General features: G+C 44.0%; 2 protein-coding genes across 4 annotated transcripts in view; both read left to right on the forward strand.

Annotated features, from left to right (window-relative positions):
- The first annotated feature begins 1594 nt into the window (after nt 1-1594).
- bap1 (BRCA1 associated deubiquitinase 1) lies at nt 1595-14628 on the forward strand. Of its 2 annotated transcripts, XM_021568695.3 has the most exons (17): nt 1595-1846; nt 2183-2212; nt 2326-2380; nt 2508-2640; nt 2835-2954; nt 3047-3108; nt 3372-3514; nt 6666-6744; nt 6837-6960; nt 7223-7370; nt 7647-7816; nt 8013-8140; nt 8372-8841; nt 12270-12508; nt 12795-12887; nt 13002-13074; nt 13383-14628. In XM_021568695.3, exons 1-17 carry the CDS (start codon nt 1810-1812, stop codon nt 13514-13516), a joined length of 2238 nt encoding a protein of 745 aa, XP_021424370.3. In that variant the 5' UTR covers nt 1595-1809; the 3' UTR covers nt 13517-14628. The 2 variants fall into 2 exon arrangements, with proteins under 2 accessions (XP_021424370.3, XP_090061355.1); XM_090205229.1 differs by lacking the exon at nt 6837-6960 and having other exon boundaries at nt 1638-1846.
- A 3217-nt stretch (nt 14629-17845) lies between these two features.
- bsnb (bassoon (presynaptic cytomatrix protein) b) overlaps nt 17846-22172 on the forward strand; it is a 120879-nt gene continuing 116552 nt past the window's right edge. The window contains exon 1 of one of the 2 annotated variants that reach the window (XM_036950013.2): nt 17846-18161. In XM_036950013.2, the coding sequence (XP_036805908.2) occupies nt 17992-18161 (170 nt within the window). In that variant the 5' untranslated portion in view covers nt 17846-17991. The remainder of the gene's footprint in view (nt 18162-22172) is intronic. The other variant, XM_090205230.1, reaches the window with a different exon arrangement.

Below are 22172 nucleotides of genomic sequence, written 5' to 3' on the forward strand. Positions count from 1 at the left end.
TTCTCAGGCAGTAGGAAGCTCTCTCATCCATTTATATGCAGATGATACAGTCTTATACTCAGCTGGCTCCTCCCTGGATTTTGTGTTAAATGCTCTACAACAATGCTTTATTAGTGTCTAACAAGCTTTCTCTACCCTTGACATCCAAAACAAAGGTCATGTGGTTTGGTAAGAAGAATGCCCCTCTCCCCACAGGTGTGATTACTACCTCTGAGGGTTTAGAGCTTGAGGTATTCACTTCATACAAGTACTTGGGAGTATGGCTAGACGGTACACTGTCCTTTTCTCAGCACATATCAAAGCTGCAGGCTAAAGTTAAATCTAGACTTAGTTTACTCTATGGTAATAGCTCCTCTTTCACCCCAGCTGCCAAACTAACCCTGATTCAGATGACCATCCTACCCATGCTAGATTACAGACACATAATTCATAGCTTGGCAGGTAAGGGTGCTCTCGAGCGGGTAGATGTTCTTTACCAGTCACATTCTGTTAAAGGTCCCCAATCACACACATCCCTTGCTTGCTCCTCTTTTCAGTTCGCTGCAGTTAGAAACTGTAACGAGCTGCAACAAACACTCAAATTGGACAGTTTTATCTCAATCCCTTCATTCAAAGACTCAATCATGGACACTCTTACTGACAGTTGTGGCCGCTTTGTGTGATGCATTGTTGTCTCTACCTTCTTGCCCTTGTGCTGTTGTCTGTGCCCAAATATATTTCTACCATATTTTGTGCTGCTACTATGTTGTTGCTACCATGTTGTTATGTTGTGTTGCTACCATGCTATTTTGTCATGTGTTGCTGCCTTGCTATGTTGTTGTCTTAGGTCTCTCTTTAAGTAGTGTAGTGTTGTGTTGTCTCGTCGTGATGTGTGTTTTGTCCTATATTTTTATTTGATTTTTAATTTTTAATCACAGCCCCTGTCCCCACAGGAGGCCATTTGCCTTTTGTTAGGCCGTCATTATAAATAAGAATTTGTTCTTAACTGACTTGCCAAGTTAAATAAAAATAAGTAAATCAAGAGGGAGGGATCCTGAGAGGAATGGTGTGACTAGTAGATCTGTACCAGTACAGAGGGATCAACCAACAAGTGATCTATGTTTCAGTAAGATTGGATTTTTTTCCATTTATAGTGATGGTTATGAACTGTACAGCAGGATGGAACATAAGTCACAGAAAATAGAGGTTGTGGTGGCAGCTGCAGAGAGGAATTTGTGCTAGACTATCAAAAAATCCAATCTTACTGAAAATAATTTCACTACACCCGCAATAACATCTGCTGAACATGTGTATGTGACCAATAAAATTTGATTTGACATCAGAAGAGTTACAGGGTGTGTTAAGGGGTGGTGTCCCATCCTTTCAGACTGTTCGCCTGAAGTAGGACTAAATATATTTAAATAGTGGAGTATGGTATTTATTATTTTTGGGGGAGTGTACTGTTAAATGGTAGGGTATTTGTTGTATTTAATTTTTTTTGATGTTCTTTGGGGGGGAGAAACATTTTTTATATGCAAAGTATAAGGAAGTTATACTCCAGTCTAGTAGGTGGCGGTAATGCAACATTTATTGGATGCCAACCGCCGTTAAACCTAATCGAAGAAGAAGAATAGTAGTCTTGAATTCGACCATTTCGAAGTCGCGCATAAATGACGTGAATTAAAGCGTCCAAGCTGTCGTTCTTTTGTGTTAGAAATTAATATGTCTTCGTTCCGTTAGCTAATTGGGTAAAACTTTTGCAGTGGTTATGTGAATATGGACTGACTCAGTACTTAGCCAAATATCGATGGACTGTAATTTCATACAAAAATGAACAAAGGGTGGCTGGAACTCGAGAGTGACCCGGGTAAGAAGCTAATGCGTTAGCTGCTAACGTTAGCGAACAATTATTTGTCAGATATAATCTAATCTGCAATCAGAATGTTTGATCGTCTCAATATGTTTTACTGCCAGTAAACACAATACATGTAATAGCAAATTACGTTATATAGATTCATACGTAGGGCTATAAGTTAGCTAGCTACTGTAGCTTGTAATATATCAATTACACACTAGTTAGTACAATAACGTTACATTGTTCATTAGTTGCACCAGCAGGAGGAATTACCTACAATGTTTCTGTTTGTATGATCGATGCCATTGTTACATTTTCAATTAACGTGTTTTCTTATGGTCTGTGCAGGGCTATTCACGCTCTTGGTGGAGGATTTTGGTGAGTTGATTTGACAGGTTGGCTGATAAAGTAAACCTGTACTGGATAAGTGTGAGCACCATGTAGTTTGAGTATTCCTTTTTTTGTATTCTGCATGTGTGTTTGTAATGTAGGTGTGAAGGGGGTTCAGGTGGAGGAGATATACGACCTACAAAGCAAGTGTCCAAGGTATGGAGCAACTCTCTGAAAGCCTCACTATTTACAGCCCACTGTATATATAGCCTCGGCCTACTAGTGTATAAACCCAAATATGTGGACAGCTATCTGATTTCCTTGACTCTTGTCTCCCACCCAGTCCTGTCTATGGCTTCATCTTCCTGTTCAAGTGGATTGAGGAACGAAGGTCTAGGAGGAAAGTCTCCACCTTGGTGGATGAGACGTCTGTCATTGATGATGACATTGTTAATGACATGTTCTTTGCTCACCAGGTGAGTCTGTTTAATCCTTGACTATAAGATTCAGGCCAGTCAGTTTGCAGTAATAGTGATTTGCATGCATGGAGGCTATATTGTTGTCAGAATGTGGTGCATTCCATCATTTCCTACTGTGTCAGAGGAAGACATTGTTTTTTTTTCTTTCTCTCATTGAGTTCCTTTACATGGTTATTTTTTTCTGTGCCCAGCTGATCCCCAACTCCTGCGCCACCCATGCACTTCTGAGCGTGCTCCTGAACTGTAGTGGGGTTGAGTTGGGCACTACCCTCAGCCGCATGAAGACCTTCACTAAAGGCTTCGGTCCAGAGGTGAGGACACACACACCTACCTCTCTCCAATTTCTGCTGTGGTGTTATGATTACAATCAAATTTTACATTGCATTCTTTTGTGTTCTTTCAGAGTAAAGGCTACGCCATTGGAAATGCCCCAGAGCTGGCCAAAGCACACAACAGCCATGCCAGGTAGGTGCTGCTGCGTTTGTCCCTCCCTATTGAGTATGCCCCTTCCTACAACTAGATTTTATTCAGTAGGCACATAAAAAAAAACAAGGCTGAAACAACAGAGGTACCAACCTGAAATCATCCAATTAGAAACAGTTGTTTTCATTTGCTGTTGCAAAACATTGTCTACGTTGTGCAGGAATGAATACAACCCTGATTTGTACAAATGTGACTGCCACCCATGATTGATTCTTCCGCCTCTTCCTTCTCTTGTTTCCATGGAGACCGGAGCCCAGGCACCTGCCGGAGAAGCAGAATGGGATTAGTGCCGTGCGGACCATGGAAGCGTTCCACTTTGTCAGCTACGTGCCCATCAAAGACCGACTGTTTGAGTTAGACGGCCTCAAGGCATACCCCATTGACCACGGTGAGGCTGCACACTGTGATGGACTAAGGGAAGCAGCGTAGTACTGCTCACTCACGTTGAGACAGCCTAGCGCAGCCTTAAAGTATGGGTCACGACCCAAAGTGGGTTGCAGACCTGTTAATTGCGGCTCGTGATTTGTCCTGAGTAAATGTATAATTATTTCATTTAATTACTGGAATTGATTTGGTTAAGTGCAACTGTGCTCTCTGCTCAGTGCGCTCTCAGCTGAGCAGCGGTGTCTCTGCTCAGTTTGGCAGCTGTGCGAGTGGGAGGGAGATGCCCGTGTGCTTTGCAGTTTACCCAATCTTTTTTTCTGCAGTTTTATTGAAGATCACGCTGCTGTCATTCAGCAGTAGATGATGCGCTGTCAGCCATTTCCACTCGCCATCACTCACCGCTGTCATCCAATGGACTCAAGCTAGCCACAAGTTTTGACTGAGCGCAATTGTCATGAAATGCAAATGCAGTGATGAGTTTCTCTCTTGGTTTCATACAAACTTTGAGATGTAACGAGGAACCCAGGGAGTTATTTCAGAACAGGGCAGAATGCTTCAGGAAACAGTGCTTCGACAGTGGGAAAAGTAAGTCAGCTAGCAAGGCATTGTTGTCATTTTATAACGGGTGATGATCAGCAGAAATAAGGGGAGTGCTATCTTTCATAGTAGTCGATGTCAGTATCTCTTTCAAACAATCCCCTTGGACACAGCTAATAGCTAGCTAGCTAACGTTAGCCAAAGCAAACTAGCTAGCTACTGCAACCCTAAGTAGCAGTACAGATGATGAAACATTATCAGGACTACTGTACAACTTACTATAGAAATGATTATTGAAAGCAAGTTAAGTTGAAGCTGTTCTGTTAAAATACAAGTAATCATTTTGATTCTGGAATTAACTGATTTAAAGCAAGATGCTTTTTGAGGCAAACACGCACAGTTCTGGGTTGCTCATCTACAGCAGGAATCGGTCTTCTGTCTGACTGAGAAAGCTGTAGATGTGAGTCAGTGTTCTCAAGTCTGCCGTCCTTAAAAAAAACAAGTACAGAAACGGACTCAATGCTGAGCATGACCTCCGAGTTGCACTGTCAAAAACGGAGCCGAGAATAGACCTGCTTGTTGAAAACTTCAACCAGCCACGCACCTCTGTGTGTGTTTATGTTGGTTTTCTGGTCTACATCTGTGTGATGTGATCAATCAGTTTATTCCATTTCAGAATATTTTTTGTTGTATTTTAAGAGCAACAGTTCCAACCTAGACATATATGTAGGAGTGTTTTTAAAGGGGGAAAATAAACATGAATTACTTTTTACAGTTGAAGTCGGAAGTTTACATACACCTTAGCCAAATACATTTAAACTCAGTTTTACGCAATTTCCTAGTAAAAATTCCCTGTCTTAGATCAGTTAGGATCACCACTTTATTTTAAGAATGTGAAATGTCAGAATAATAGTAGATTTTATTTCCGCTTTTATTTCTTTCACCACATTCCCAGTGGGTCAGAAGTTTACATACACTCAATTAGTATTTGGTAGCATTGCCTTTAAATTGTTTAACTTGGGTCAAATGTTTCCGGTACCCTTCCACAAGCTTCCCACAATAAGTTTGGTGAATTTTGGCCCATTCCTTCTAACAGCGCTGGTGTAACTGAGTCAGGTTTGTAGACCTCCTTGCTCGCACACACTTTTTCAGATTTTCTATAGGATTGAGGTCAGGGCTTTGTGATGGCCACTCCAATAGCTTGACTTTGTTGTCTTTAAGCCATTTTGCCACAACTTTGGAAGTATGCTTGGGGTCATTGTCCATTTGGAAGACCCATTTGCGACCAAGCTTTAACTCCCCGACTGATGTTGCTTCAATATATACACATAATTTTCTTCCCTCATGATGCCATCTATTTTGTGAACTGCACCAGTCCCTCCTGCAGCACCCCCACAACATGATGCTTCCACCCCCGTGCTTCACGGTCGGGATGGTGTTCTTCGGCTTGCAAGCCTCCCCCTTTTTCCTCCAAACATAATGATGGTCATTATGGCCAAACAGTTCTATTTTTGTTTCATCAGACCAGAGGACATTTCTCCAGAAGTACTATCTTTGTCCCCATGTGAAGTTGCAAACCGTAGTCTGGCTTTTTTTATGGCAGTGGCTTCTTCCTTGCTGAGCGGCCTTTCAGGTTATGTCGATATACTTGTGTACTATTGTTTGTACAGATGAACGTGGTACCTTCAGGCATTTGCAAATTGCTCCCAAGGATGAACCAGACTTGTGGAGGTCTACAATTGTTTTTCTGAGGTCTTGGCTGATTTTATTTTGATTTTCCCATGATGTCAAGCAAAGAGGCACTGAGTTTTAAGGTAGTCCTTGAAATACATCCACAGGTACACCTCCAATTGACTCAAAGTATGTCAATAAGCCTATCAGAAGCTTCTAAAGCCATGACATAATTTTCTGGAATTTTCCAAGCTGTTTAAAGGCACAGCCAACTTAGTGCATATAAACGTCTGACCCACTGGAATTGTGATACAGTGAATTAAAAGTGTTGGGAAAATTATTTGTGTCATGCGCAAAGTACATGTCCTAACCGACTTGCCAAAACTATAGTTTGTTAACAAGAAATGTGTTCAGTGGTTGAAAACCAAATTTTAATGACTCCAACCTAAGTATATGTAAACTTCTGACTTCAACTGTGCATTGGTATTTCATTCAATTATTTGTTTTAGTCTATTGTGTTTTAGGCATAAGGTCAATGAAATGTACCGATTTAAAAATAAAAATAAAAAAAATTGTTTTTATTTTTATTTTTTATTTTTTATTTTTTTTTACGCATAGGGCCATGTTTTCATAAGCTTGGGTCCCAGAAAAACACAGAATTTCTCATTTGGGTCCCAGGCTGAAAAAGTTGAATAACCCCTGGCCTAGTGTCTTCATAGCGCTGTAATGCCATGTGAAGCACATGATCTACTGTGTGGCAATACAACCCTTGACGAAATTCTGTGAGACTGCAGTGGCTCATTTTCAAATGGCACTCTATTCCCTATGTAGTCCACTACTCTTGGCCAGGGCCCATAGGGTGACCACATGGGCTCGGGATGAAAGCAGCATGGGGAGGGGAGAGTAAATTCTAAACATTTCTTCCTCCACCTCTCTCTCGCTCTCAGGGCCATGGGGAGAGGAGGAGGAGTGGACGGACAAGGCGCGACGGGTCATCATGGAGAGGATTGGCTTGGCCACAGCTGGGTGAGCCTATGTCCTGCCTCAGTAACACTGAATGAGATGTTACGCATACACACACACACACACACACTCACACACTTTCTCTCACCTCTCAGAGAGCCATACCATGATATCCGCTTCAACCTGATGGCAGTGGTTCCTGACCGCAGGGTGAAGTATGAGTCCAAACTAGAGATCCTCAAGAGGAACAGACAGATGGTTCTGGAGGGATTACAGCAGGTCAGGAAACTCACACAGAGGAGCCGATTGATACACCCCAGTGAGAAAGTGTGTGTGTGTGTGTATGTATCTGATTGGGTGCATTCCTTTTAGCTTGCCCTTTGTCCTGGTTAAGCAGAGTTCTGACTTTAGGATCAATTGAATGGTCTAAAATGTGCCAACTCTACCCAGCCAGTGCCCCTGGCGAGCTAAAACGAATGCACCCAGACCAATACACCATGTGTGTCCAATTGACTTGACATGAATGTCACCTGTTCTCCAGCTGATCCGGGTCACCCAGCCAGAGCTCGTCCAGGACAGAAAGCAGCAGGACTCCTCCCCTTCAGAGGACACACCCCCTGCTATCAAAAAAGAAGAGGCAGAGCCTCAACCTGTTACATCACAGGGGGCTGAGCAGACTCCTCCCACAGGTATTACATTCAGCTCCAACCACCTAAAATGTAGATTCTCTTTATAAACATGAGAAATGGTTCTGTGAGTCTGTCGTTGTCTCCCAAATGGCACCCTCTTCCCTATGTAGTGCACTATTTTTGACTATAGCCATATGGGCGCTTGTCAAAAGTAGTGCACCATTAAGGGAATGTCATGCCATTCGGGGTTCATCCTGTCTCAGGTTATGATGTGCTGCAACAGTTCCACTGATGTTCATGACTGTCTCTCCCCTTGTTCTGCGGACGCTGCAACAGCCCAGTCCCAGTCGACACCCAGCCCCTCAGGCAAGGGGAAGGCCATGGGGAAACCAACCGCCCCAGCGGGGGGAGGGGGAGCCACGCAGCCTGTCAACAGCACCTCCCTAATCGCCCCACGACTGCCCGCCTTCCTGGACAACCACAACTACGCCAAGTCCCCCATGCAGGTCAGCAGGAGAGGGATGGGTTACAATGTGACAACTCAAATTTCCACACACAAGTCTCATTAACGTCAATGCGTGATGGATTGTCACGACAGGCTTGACTTGCGTACGCATATCTCAAGTTAGGATTCGGCCCCATGGACCAATACCATATGTTTGCCGTGACAAGGTAGATGATTGGTTGTTCTGTGATTGACAGGAGGAGGAGGACCTTGCGGCAGGGGTGACGGGGGTGGGTCGTCCCCGGGTCCCTGGCGCAAACCAGCCCCCCTTCTCTGATGTTGATGAGGAGGAAGTAACTGGCACAGCAGCAGGCACACCCACCAGGTCAGCTCCACACAACTAGAGTTATTCTAGTGCTATGGTCACTCTCTTTCTATTCTAGTTCCATTATATTTCTATACTCAGCTTCATATCGCATGATGTTTCAATTTAGACTGTGGTAAAGGCCTCAGGTGATGGTGTTATTCAGACTAAAAAGCGTTATACCACATTTTTCATTGAGTCCAAAATGTTCCCCTCTGTAACTTGAATGTTCGTATGTTCATGAGTGTTTAGGTTCAGGCGGAAGGCGGGCCTGCGTTCCCGTACGGGCCGTGCAGGCGGCGGTGGCGTGGAGACCAAGCTGGCGCTGAGTGTCCTGGCCGAGAAACTCAAGAAGGAAGTCAAGAGGAAGGACGCTCTGGCCACGCCCCTCTCGGTCCGCACCGAGGGCCGCACGGGGGGCATCGTGATCACCGCCACCTCGCAGCCTTCGCCCACGCCAAGCAACGAGAGCACCGACACCGCCTCGGAGATCGGCAGCGCTTTCAACTCGCCACTGCGCTCCCCGGCTCGCTCCCAGGCGGCCACACGACCCTCCAGCCCCGTGGCGTCCCACCTGTCCCGGGTATTGTTCGGGGAGGATGAGGGTCTGCTGAGGCTGGACGCCAGGCACAACCGGGCTGTTAGAGAGCTGGGGCCCTCCGTCAGCACTGCCCTGCTGCATCTACAGGAGGACGGTGTTATATATGCTGTACCGCCACCCGGTGAGGATATGTGTGTGTGTGTGTGTGTGTGTGTGCAAGATGGGGAGCGAAAGAGACTGGACATGTGGGGAAGCGAACATGGGCACTTGGATTTAAGATTATCATCATAAATGAATTATCAAAGAGCAGCTGCTTACCTTCAAACCTAATTACATAAGCCATATTAACACCTGGATTATACTAATCTAATACCAGACTGACACAGCTCTGGAGATGCAAGAGCTGAACAGGGCGTTTAACTAGTAGGGATGTAACTAGTAGGGATGTAACGATTCACCAACACGCACCGGCCCCAGATTTTTTTTTAAAGAAACAAGTGCATCGGCCCACAAACCGATCCAAATGTAGCATGCATCAGTCAGAAAATCGACTCAAACGTTACAAATCGGCAGTTGACTAAAATGTTTTTCTCATATTACCTTATTTTTACCTTCTGAAAATTCTTCATCTTTCAGTGTCGACCTGCATGTAACTGTGTTGCCAGTCATTGGTCTACAATTAATTTTGCATGCAGAACAACCCCAGGCTATATCTGGGGTAGCTTCACACGCTGACCAATGCCAGGCAGGCAACCTGTTCCTGATCTTGCATGATATTAGGCTGTATTAGTTGAGTAACAACCTATATAATTTGCTAGGTTATAGTTATCTATGCACTGTTAAATTGTGTTTTACCGGAATAGATGTAAACTACAGGAGACACAACTCTCATTGGCTGTCCCTGCTGACAATAGATTTTATTTTTGATTTGTTCAACATCGGATGCGTCCCATCAACTACACTGATTTTGAAGTAGACTTAACAAGTGACATCAATAAGGGATGAAAAGAGCATGTGTTCCTAATGTTTTGTACACTCAGTGCATATGGTCATTTTTAGATATACAGGGTTAAGTTGATAATTCCATAGTGAGGGCAGCAATCACTCGCACACTGCATGGCGGAAGCAGAGGAGAAGCGATCACACAGTTAAAAATGTCACAACGGGGGACGGGGGGGAATCTAAAGTGTGCTATATGTTAATTGGAAAAATATTGATGCATAACTAGCTCAAACACTTAATCTGCAAAAATGACTAGTTAATTAGTGGGTGATGATTTCAGAGTCAAAGTGGGGCGACACACAACTGCCTACATTGTCGCACCCCCCCCCCCCCAAATCTGGTAGTACCTAGTCTACCTTATGTCTCAGGTACCTACATAATACCTACACCATAGACATATGTAATTCACACACACACACAGCCCTCTCAGACAGATCCAGCTCAGAGAGGCCCAACTCATGAGCTCTATCAGCAGCAGATTTGAATTTAGAATGGAAAATGAATGTGTTTATGCAACAAATGTTGGTGCATCGAATCGTATCAGGCCGAATCCCACCGATTCGCTCTCAAACCAAAACGCACTAAAACATCTCGTTCGAGAATCCTATCGGAGCCCATGTACAGTTGTAGTCGTACGTTTACATATACTTAGGTTGGAGTCATTAAAACACATTTTTCAACCACTCCTCACATTTCTTGTTAACAAACTAAAGTTTTGGCAAGTCGGTTAGGACATCTACTTTGTGCATGACACAATTTTTCCAACACTTTTAATTCACTGTATCACAATTCCAGTGGGTCAGAGGTTTACATGCACTAAGTTGACTGCCTTTAAACAGCTTGGGAAATTCCAGAAAAGGATGTCATGGCTTTGGAAGCTTCTTATAGGCTAATTGACATACTTTTACATACTTTGAGTCAATTGGAGGTGTACCTGTGGATGTATTCCAGTGCTTGACATCATGGGGAAATCAAATGAAATCAGACAAAAATATTGTAGACCTCCATAAGTCTGGTTCATCCTTGGGAGCAATTTCCAAACGCCTGAAGGTACCACGTTCATCTGTACAAACAATAGTATGCAAGTATAAACACCATGGAACCACTCAGCCGCCATACCGCTCAGGAAGGAGACGCGTTCTGTCTCCTAGAGATGAACATACTTTGGTGCGAAAGGTGCAAATCAATCCCAGAACAGCCAAGGACCTTGTGAAGATGCTGGAGGAAACAGGTACAAAAGTATCTATATCCACAGTAAAATGAGTCCTATATCGACATAACCTGACAGACCGCTCAGCAAGGAAGAAGCCACTACTACAAAACCTCCATAATAAAGCCGGACTACGGTTTGCAACTGCACATGGGGACAAAGATCGTACTTTCTGGAGAAATGTCGTCTGGTCTGATGAAACAAAAATAGAATTGTTTGGCTATAATGAACATCGTTATGTTTGGAGGAAAAAGGGGAGGCTTGCAAGCCGAAGAATGCCATCCCAACTGTGAAGCACGGGGGTGGCAGTATCATGCTGTGTGGGTGCTTTGCTGCAGGAGGGACTGGTGCATTTCACAAAATAGATGGCATCATGATGCAGGAAAATTATGCAGATATATTGAAGCAACATCTCAAGTCATCAGTCGGGCGGGAAGTTAAACTTTGGTCGCAAATGGGTCTTCCATATCGACATTGACCCCAAGCATACTTCCAAAGTTGTGGCAAAATGGCTTAAGGACAACAAAGTCAAGGTATTGGAGTGGCCATTCACAAAGCCCTGACCTCAATCCTATAGAAAAATTGTGGGCAGAACTGAAAAAGCGTGTGGGAGCAAGGAGGCCTACAAACCTAACTCAGTTACACCAGCTCTTTCAGGAGGAATGGACCAAAGTTTACCCAACGTATTGTGGGAAGCTTGTGGAAGGCTATCTGAAATGTTTGACCCAAGTTAAACAATATAAAGGCAACGCTACCAAATACTAATTGAATGTATGTCAACTTCTGACCCACTGGGAATGTGATGAAATAAATAAAATCTGAAATAAATCCTTCTCTCTACAATTATTCTGTTCTTAACGGACCTAAGACAGGGAATTTCTACTAGGATTAAATTGTAGGAATTAGGAACTAGGAATTGTGAAATCCTGAGTTTAAATGTAATTGGCTAAGGTGCATGTAAACTTCCGACTTCAACTGGAGAAATAACAAAATATGCTGAAAAGCTGCTGTGTTGTTCAATGTAACCAGGTATAAAATCCCAACCTACAGTTCGGTTTGCAATGCTCCCACATAGGGAAATAGAGAATGTGAAAAGAACCCTGTGGCCTCACGCTATTTGATGTGGGAAATGTGGGCACCCGGGGTCCATCAAATCGTCTTGAAAGGGATCGATGCATATTCCTATTAGCTGAATCTGATGGCGAGTTGATAGCTGGGACATATTCACTACAAACTAAACGAAAGAAAATGGACAAACAGGGAGGAACTTCCTGAACTTGTCTAATAAGAAACACTTTTTTGGGGGAGGGTTCCAAAATTGTTTTTTTTATACAGTGTGCAATGATGAAGATTTGTTGGTTTATTGCTCAATAGATGTTGTTTCTGTGCCAGTGCAGCTGATACACCACCTGAGGGGTCCAAGCGAGAGAAGGCAGGCACTCCAGAGAAGGTAAAAGACCAAGAGCAAGGGAGCAACCCAGCAGGAAGGGGGGAAGGTGTGAAGGAGGATGGTAAGGAGGGACCATCGGTGGAGGTGAAGGAGGAGCGCAAAGACGTCAAACCCAGAAAGGAAAAGATCATCTCCACGGAAACCGTTGGAAGCAACAAGCCCTCAGGGGAGAAATACTCTCCTAAAGTAAGTCTTTTTTTCTTTATTTTCTCTCTCACTTGCTAGAAACATCTCTGGAGATTTCTGTATTTTATGGCTCCTCAATCCTTTTTTTCACTTTTTTTTTTTCGAGTTATTGTCCGGTTTTCCACTCTCGTTTTGTATGCCTTTTTGTTTTCAAATTCGTCGTCTTTCACTGTATTGTGTGTCGAATAGCTAATTGGAGCTAGAGGTTGACTTGCTGTATGTAACAGTTTGCTGTTTTATAAATGTCAGCCAGATGATTTCTTCTCCATCTCTTGTTTTCCTGCAGGAGCTGCTTGCTCTGCTGAAATGTGTGGAGGCGGACATCGCCAACTATGAAGTGTTTTTGAAGGAGGAGGTGGAGAAGAGGAAGAAATACAAAGTTAGAATGAATTCTAATCAAGTTCCTAAGTAGTGGGATGAATGAGGTTGGTCACAGAAATCCAAAGCTGTGTGTGTGGGTGTTAATGAAAATGTTCAACTGTGTTTTGACCAGATCGATGACCAGCGAAGGACCCATAATTATGACGAGTTCATCTGTACTTTCATATCCATGCTGGCCCAAGAAGGTACAGTCACCACTCAACGCTTTCCCTTGGTAGAACTAAAGGTGGAATGTCATGCATGAACACATCCAGTCTTAGTCTCTCTCTGTTTATTAGCTAATCCCTGTTCTATATTTAACCTCCCTACTGTGTAGTCGGGGACCCACACTGCCTGAGAGTAGTCCACATAATGGTACACTCTCTCCACATCTTCCTCTCTGACAAGTGTTTTTAATATGATTTCCTGTAGAAAATGTGGTAACATTTTACGAGATCATAGGCAATTTTACAGTAACCAATTTTACAAGTTCTCGCTCTCCTTCTGTCTCCAGGCATGTTGGCTAGTCTGGTCGAGCAGAATATCTCTGTGCGCCGTCGCCAGGGCGTGAGCATCGGCCGTCTACACAAACAGAGGAAACCAGACCGCAGGAAACGCTCGCGACCCTACAAGGCCAAGCGCCAGTGACCCCCAGGAAGTGTTAGCTCGGAATCACCAATCGCAGCAGAGAAAATACAAAAACCCTTGTTGCACTCATGACACTGTCCTGTGACGTCAGGGAGAAAAGGACTCATATTGCTGTATTTGTGTCAGTCTCTGACTTCCTCCAATGGACCATCTGTTGATTAGTTTAATCAGGTTTGCTTTACTGTAAGCAGAAGAGTAATTTTGTATGTTTGTGTTCCTGAGTGACACCTTATTCCCTAGTGCACTACTTTTGACCAGAGCCCTACATAGTGCAATACTTTTTTATGGGCCCTGATCACATGTTGGGCACTATATAGAGAATTGGGTGCCATTTGGGATGCACTCCTAGTCTCCCATGTAAAAGGACCTCTGTCTGTGCCATCACACTGTGTACTGGGTCGTGTTCATTAGGCACGCGGCGGCAAACTTTATGAATGTTTTGCAAATGAAAATGAGTGTTTGCAATTCCAGATAGTTCCTCCCTGTTTCAGTCTGTTTTTCTTCCATTTGGTGCCTAATGAACACAAAGGTGTGACAACTGATTGAGGGACACAGGAAGCTTCTGGGAAGTCTTTGAGTTGGTCGGATCATGTGATGTGACTCTTTCCTGTCAAGAAGGGCTGGTTTACTGCTATTTGCTTGCTTGTATTATGCTTTGGCAGTACCGTACTATGCGTCCCAAATAGCACCCTATTTCCTATTTAGTGCACTACCTTTAGGTCTCTGATCAAAAGTAGTGACCTATATAGGGAATAAGGTGCAATTTGGGATATACTGTATCCCCTTTTGAGGTCCTGTAAATGAATGGATTAGATCTACTCTTGTTTTTTTATTTTTTATCTGTAAATGATCTCTAAATGTAGATTCTAATGTTTGAGAGCATGAGATGTGTGTGTGTGTGGGGGAGTGTGTAAGCAGTTTGTATGTTTCTGTACATATGTATCTGTCAGCTCAGCATCAGTGGTAACAGAAGTGTTTAAAAATAATAATAACCCTAGTCACATGAATACAATGAACTCCACAGAAGCACTATTGACCTCACTCACTTCTCATCATGCCATAGGTGGATGCTCTGGGTCATATATTTGGTGAGATAAAAACATATCACATGGGCTTGGCTTTGACTGCGTTTATTCCATTACTTGCACAAAGAGACTTCCATCCTTTTGGCACACTGAGTTTTGTCCACGACCATCCTCTCTGATTTGAATAGTGTTACGAACGGGACCCGCTGAGGCGCGGAACGCAAACACCTTACTTACGCTTCGCGCCAATAGGAACTCCTCCACTTGGTGGGAATTGTAACATGCTTCATATAGCGAGGATCGTTACAAGAGCTTTATATGTTGAGACACTGCTGGAGCTGGAGACTTTCCTAAGGAGGAATACCCTCTGGAGTCCAGAGGGCAGACTTAAGCGGGGGAGGCCCAAGACACCATGGCAGAGGAGAGTCGAGACTGCGCTCCAGCCACATCAGTAGAGCAGGGCCACGGTGAAGATGGCCAGAGACCGACAGAATCGAAGGGCCTTTGCTGTGGCCCTGTGCCCCAGCCAGCACGACTGAGATGAGTGAGTGTTAAGAAAATGTCCAAGCTGACATTTTGTTTAGTTGCTGCCTATGTCCACGAGGTGTAGCAATGGTTCCCGGATGTGCTGCTGAACCCCCTTAGTCACACAGTTATATCATCGGTCAGCAAGGCCTCTCGCCACATGGGTTCCTTCCAATGTGGTGTCACTTTGGAGACGTTTAGGCACGTTAATATATGCACCCAGAGAAAGTAATTGTCTCTCCATCCTCCCCCGTGTGTTTGCATCCAAAGCTGCAGTATCTCGGTGGGTGTACACAGAGTATCCAAAACATGAAGAACACCTGGTCTTTCCCTGACAGACTGACCAGGTGAAAGCGATGATCCTGTATTGATGTCACTTGTTAAATATACTTCAATCAGTGTAGATGAAGGGGAGGAGATAGGTTGAAGGATTTTTAAGCCTTGAGACATGGGATTGTGTATGTGTGCCATTCAGAGGGTGAATGGGCAAGGCAAAAGATTGAAGTGCCTTTAAATGGGGTATGATAGTACGTGCCAGGCACACCGGTTTGTGTCAAGAACTGCAACACTTCTGGGATTTTCATGCTCAACAGTTTCCTGTGTGTATCAAGAATGGTCCACCACCCAAAGGACATCCAGCCAACTTGACACAACTGTGGGAAGCATTGGAGAACATGGGCCTGCATGGGGGGTGCAACTCAATATTAGGAAGGTGTTCCTAATGTTTGATATACTCAGTGTATGTGTGTGCTTGTATGTTGGTGTGTTAATCAAGATCTCTAACCATGTTTTGACCAGATCGAAGACCAGAGGAGGACCCATAATTATGACAAGTTCATATTCACCTTCATATCCATGCTGGCAGAAGAAAGTAAGGCCATCTCTCACCCACATATCCAGCCTTCTATGAGGTGTGCCCTAAATATAGGCTAAAACCTTGGTATACCTTACATGCTTGACACCAACTGTCACAAGTCAACAATTCTGCCTATGGACATATTCATGAGCTCTATATATTGCAGAAGATCGACCATTGAGCAGTGTAAACCTAGCATTATACATAGACCTACAACCAGGAAGCCATAACCCAAGCTAGCCTCAATCTTCGCTTTGGTCAAGTCAGCACAACTCAACATTATGAAGTAAAAAATCCACTCCGATTGTTATTTTTAAAAAAATGTTTAGGGCCAAAGTGTCATTATGAATGTGGAGTGTATGTATTAAATAGGGCTTGTTCCGGTGTACTGGTTTCACCTTCTAATCTTCCTTAACCCAATGGCATTGTCACACCACCATGATAGAGCTGGCCATGCACCTTGAAGATGTAGTGCTCTATGTAGGGAATAGGGTGCCATTTGGGACACAAGTTCACTCTGAGCCAACAGTGCACTGACATGACTACATTGTAGTTGGCATTTTCTTTTTCATTATTTTAGGCAGGAAATTAATCGCGTTATGCTAACCCCAATGTTAACTTTTATGCCTTTCCCTAAATCTAACCTTAACCTCACTGAAACTATACCTCATTTTAACGTTAACCTAAGTCTAGACCATATGCCTGTTTTCATTCTGCCCGTTGATTTCATTCTGCCACTGCGCTGCGTCTCTCCAACAACACCCTGGAGAGGAGCGCAGGGCATGGACAAGCTAAATATTTTGCACCCCTGCCTTTGGCAAACTGGGCACTGCTTATCATCAGGCACTCACCTAAATAGCCCTTATGCCACTGGGTGAGAGAAGTTATCATTGTTTATGGGCAGAATAATGTGAAGTTTTATGTGTTGTTGGTGGTGTGTCTTTCTCAGTTTAGCTCGGAAAATGCTGCCCTCTTCAAACTGCCGCTCTAGGCGGCTGCCTAATGGACTGGCCGACACTGCTCTACATGATTATTATTTACCACCTCTATCATTAGTTTTAATTTAAGGTCAGGGTTAGCAGTGTGGTTAAGTTTAAAATCCAACTTTAAGAAGATACATTTTTTCTAAATAGGCAGGGTTTATAACTTTGTGGCTATTGAAGCTGGTGACAACCGGGTTTTTCGCAGGAGTGTGAATGAATGAGAGTGGTGCTGAGGGGAGAGAGCCTTATCAATGGTGGAGTAGCCTTAGCTGCGGAGGAAATGACATCCGCTGGGTCCTGCAGAGCACAGCGCCTGGAGCTGATCAATAGTTAACTGATCAATAGTCACAGAAACCATGGCCAGAAAGGACAGACAGGGGGACTGGAAGGGAGGGGACAGGGCAGCTGGCTGACACCCAAATAGCACCCTATTCTCTATACAGTTTACTACTTTTGATCAGAGCCCTATGGGCCCTGGTTAAAAGCAGTGCACTAAATAGGGAATAGGGTGCCATTATGGATGCATGATCTGTCTAGTGCCCTTTGAGAATGTAGCCTTTTAACGAGGAAGAGACCGTGCAGGCGTCATAGAATATTTGGTTTATTCTATTTAGTGGTCGTTATTTTCAATCCATCTCAGCGCTTTAATGCATAACAGGTTGCACAACCTGGAGAGCACCACTGTAATTGGTCCACTGTTCGGGAGACACACCTCTCCGTGGAGCATAGTAGGCCTATTAAAAAACACTACGCCTACGTAACATGCAGTGAACAATGGAGATGAATGACAGTTTCCTGTTAAAATTGCTTCTATATTGGAAAATGTCATGTTTTTCATAGCGGTTCAAGTGTCTTGACAGGCGACACAAACGAGGATTTAAGGGCACGCGCCCGTACGCGCTCACTCCCTTTTGCGTCAGCGCGCGTCCTCTGTCTTTCCGCCAGTGCGCGTGCTCCGTGCAGGAAACAGAATTATAGGTGATGATGGCGGAAGGGGAGCAGCGTTGAGTTTCCTCTGAGTTTTTTATTCTAACTGTAAAACCCTCTACAACTTCGTTTCTCTCCTCCGAATCATCTTCTGAGACGATGGGGAACGAAGGCAGCATCGAGGGTGAGGGGCAGCCCGGCTCCGCTGTTCCTTCCCCGGGGGCTCCGACTTCCATTTCAGCACCAGCAGGCTCTGGACAGCTCATCAAGCCCAGCAATGGTGCGCCAACGGGAGGAACGGGGGCCGGACCCGGCCCGGGGATTAACAGGTACTATCTGGGACAGTTCTCTGCAGAACCGTGACAATAAAACAACAGTGTTTCTGTTTCCAGGAAATGTATTTATCGTGATGCATGTCATGTAGCGTAGCCTTTAGTGGACGATCAGCTATAGCCTGTAGTGGCCGTTTGTCAGAGTGTGGAGAAAATAGGCTACAGCTGGTGTTTTTAATTATTTATTTACAATATCGTTGTCAACACATATTGTCCATATAGGCTAGATTATTCCTAGTTTTGCAATGTAGCCATTTGTTGAATCGGTTACTTGTACAAATGTGATGCAACAGTCATGCATAAATGGCTAAAACATCACGTTAACGGGCGGGTGAGCTAAAGTAAGGCAGTCGGCTACTGTATAAGCTATAAAGAGAAGGTAGACATTTTAAATCGTGAATGGTCACAGCTCTATACTGTATAATTATAGCGTGCGTAAGCATATTGTAGCCACCAAATTGAACATTTTCATTGATGAAGATTCCACGCCCGCTCTTGCACGGTGTGCGTGAGATTGGGATATCAGATTGTAGCTATACTAGAGGGGCCATCTCTTTACGGTGAAGCGAAACACCACGTTCATACTTTTTTCATTCTCTTTTGGTGATCTCTAAAATGTAGCCCTTTTAGTAGATAAGCGATTCCATTGCTTTTTACACTTTGATTCCACGATGGGCGTGACGTGTGAGGAAAAGCAGCTGCAGTGACTGTAGTGGTCTTTTCACGTGACGTAGATTCAGAGAAAGAGCAACCGTTTTTTCTCGTCAATTGACCACAACACCTGCTAAAAAGCGGTCTAAAAGGCGACCGTTAGAGTCTTAGCAGAAAATACAATCATCACTTCTTCAATAGAGAATATTCCAATAGAAAAAGAAAAAACGATAGATTAGTAACATACTGTACGTTAGAGATGGGATGAAAGCATATTGAGTCAACGTGTTTCCATGTTTCCAACTCTTGAATCATTTGTATCGCCACACCTTTTAAATGGTCGGTTGCTGTTGGAGCACCATGACGTAAATAAAACATACATATTTTCCCACGTATGAGACAGTAAAATGGACTGTGCAAAGTAAAGTTTGCATGCTACCTGCATGGTTAATGTTACATCAACGCCGAATCGAGTGAATCATATGCCTCACACTGTCGCTTGTCGCTTACCCTCCCCATATGGTCTTTTGTCAATTGTATAATGTAGCCCAGCCTACCGTGTGTTTACTATTAATATTCATTTGCTACTCATTATTCATTTGTAACACACACACACACACACACACACACACACACACACACACACACACACACACACACACACACACACGTCTTCAGCTGAGCATCCTGTGTGTGTAGATAATTGTCAGACTGATGGTCTCTAACATCATTGTGACTGGATGACTCAAGCTGAAGACCAGAATACCATCAGCAGATAGCGCTGCCAGTAGTATGTACAGTATATAGGCTTATTTTGCATGTATGTAAGCCTTGTCTGAGACAGAACGCATAGGGTAGTGAAGGCCACCCCCTCCAACCCTCCAAAATAATATACGGTATATACCGTGCATTCAGACCCCTTCACTTTTTCAACATTTTGTTACATTACAGCTTTATTCTAAAATGGATAAAAATAAATAAACAATCCTCATCAATCTACACACAATACCCCATAATGACAAAGTGAAAACATTATTATTGTTTTTTTGCAAAACAAATCTGATATCACAAAAAACTGATATCACTGGGGGAAAAGGGCCTCGGTCAGTGAGGTGACGAAGAACCCAATGGTCACTCTGACAGAGCTCCAGAGTTCCTCTGTGGAGATGGGAGGACCTTCTAGAAGGACAACCATCTCTGCAGCACTCCACCGATCAGGCCTTTATGGTGGAGTGGGCAGGCGGAAGCCACTCCTCAGTAAAATGCACATGACAGCCCACTTTTTTAGGTGCCACAAGGCACCTAAAGGACTCAGACCATGAGAAAAGAGATACTCTGGTCTGATGAAACCAAGATTGAACTCTTTGGCCTGAATGCCAAGTGTCATGTCTGGAGTAAACCTGGAACCATACCTACGGCGAAGCATGGTGGTGGCAGCATCATGCTGTGGGGATGTTTTTCAGTGGCAGGGACTGGGAGACTAGTCAGGATCGAGGGAAAGATGAACAGAGCAAAGTGCAGAGAGATCCTTGGTGAAAATATGCTCCAGAGCACTCAGGACCTCTGACTGGGTTGAAGGTTCACCTTCCAACAGTACAATGACCCTAAGCACACAGCCAAGACAACGCAGGAGTGGCTTCGGGACAAGTCTCTGAATGTCCTTGAGTGGCCCAGCCAGAGTCCGGACTTGAACCCGATCGAAGATCTCTGGAGAGACCTGAAAATAGTTGTACAGCGAAGCTTCCCATCAGACCTGACAGATCTTGAGAGGATCTGCAGAGAAGAATGGGAGAAACTCCAAATACAGGTGTGCCAAGCTTGTAGTGTCATACCCAAGAAGACTTGAGGCTGCAATCGCTACCAAAGGTGCTTCAACAAAGTACTGAGTAAATAATAATAAATCATAAAGGTCTGAATACTTATGTAAATGTCATTTTAGGTTGTTTATTTATTTTCACTTTTTCATTACGGGGTATTGTGTGTAGATTAATGAGGATTTTTTTTTGTTATTTTATATATTTTAGAATAAGGCTGTAACGTAAAAAAATGTGGAAAAAGTCAAGGGGTCGGAATACTTTCCGAATGCACTGTATATACAGTACCAGTCAAAAGTTTGGACACACCTACTCATTGAAGTGTTTTCTTTATTTGTACTATTTTCTACATTGTAGAATAATAGTGAAGACATCAAAACAATGAAATAACACATGGAATCATGTAGTAACTTAAAAAGTTTTATACAAATCCAAATGTATTTTTAGATTTTAGATTCTTCAAAGTAGCCACCCTTTGCCTTGATGACAGCTTTGCAGTCGCTTGGCATTCTCTCAACTATCTTCACCTGGAATGCTTTTCCAACAATTTTGAAGGAGTTCCCACATATGCTGAGCACTTGTTGGCTGCTTTTTCTTCACTCTGCGGTCCAACTCATCCCAAATCATCTCAATTGGGTTGAGGTCGGGTGATTGTGGAGTCCTGTTCATCTGATGCAGCACTCCATCCCTCTCCTTCTTTGTCAAATAGCCCTTACACAGCCTGGAGGTGTGTTGGGTCATTGTCCTGTTGAAAAACAAATGATAGTCCCACTAAGCGCACACCAGATTGGATGGTGTATCCCTGCAGAATGCTGTGGTAGCCATGCTGGTTATGTGTGCCTTGAGTTCTAAATAAATCAAATCAAATGTATTTATATAGCCCTTCGTACATCAGCTGATATCTCAAAGTGCTGTACAGAAACCCAGCCTAAAACCCCAAACAGCAAGCAATGCAGGTGTAGAAGCACGGTGGCTAGGAAAAACTCCCTAGAAAGGCCAAAACCTAGGAAGAAACCTAGAGAGGAACCAGGCTATGTGGGGTGGCCAGTCCTCTTCTGGCTGTGCCGGGTGGAGATTATAACAGAACATGGCCAAGATGTTCAAATGTTCATAAATGACCAGCATGGTCGAATAATAATAAGGCAGAACAGTTGAAACTGGAGCAGCAGCACAGTCAGGTGGACTGGGGACAGCAAGGAGTCATCATGTCAGGTATTCCTGGGGCATGGTCCTAGGGCTCAGGTCCTCCGAGAGAGAGAAAGAAAGAGAGAATTAGAGAGGTATTCCTGGGGCATGGTCCTAGGGCTCAGGTCCTCCGAGAGAGAGAAAGAAAGAGAGAAGGAGAGAATTAGAGAACGCACACTTAGATTCACACAGGACACCGAATAGGACAGGAGAAGTACTCCAGATATAACAAACTGACCCTAGCCCCCCGACACATAAACTACTGCAGCGTCAGCGTCAGGAGACACTGTAGCCCCATCCGAGGACACCCCCGGACAGGGCCAAACAGGAAGGATATAACCCCACCCACTTTGCCAAA

Source organism: Oncorhynchus mykiss, chromosome 17 (genome assembly GCF_057628025.1).
Source record: "Oncorhynchus mykiss isolate SJ-2025 chromosome 17, ASM5762802v1, whole genome shotgun sequence".
Lineage (NCBI taxonomy): Eukaryota > Metazoa > Chordata > Actinopteri > Salmoniformes > Salmonidae > Oncorhynchus > Oncorhynchus mykiss.

Excerpts from the sequence above, each read along its gene's own strand:
- bap1 (XM_021568695.3), top strand. The coding sequence starts at position 1,810 with ATGAACAAAGGGTGGCTGGAACTCGAGAGTGACCCGG. Across the intron at positions 2,213-2,325 it reads GCTCTTGGTGGAGGATTTTG|GTGTGAAGGGGGTTCAGGTG; the intron begins GTGAGTTGATTT and ends TTTGTAATGTAG. Across the intron at positions 7,371-7,646 it reads TGAGCAGACTCCTCCCACAG|CCCAGTCCCAGTCGACACCC; the intron begins GTATTACATTCA and ends ACGCTGCAACAG.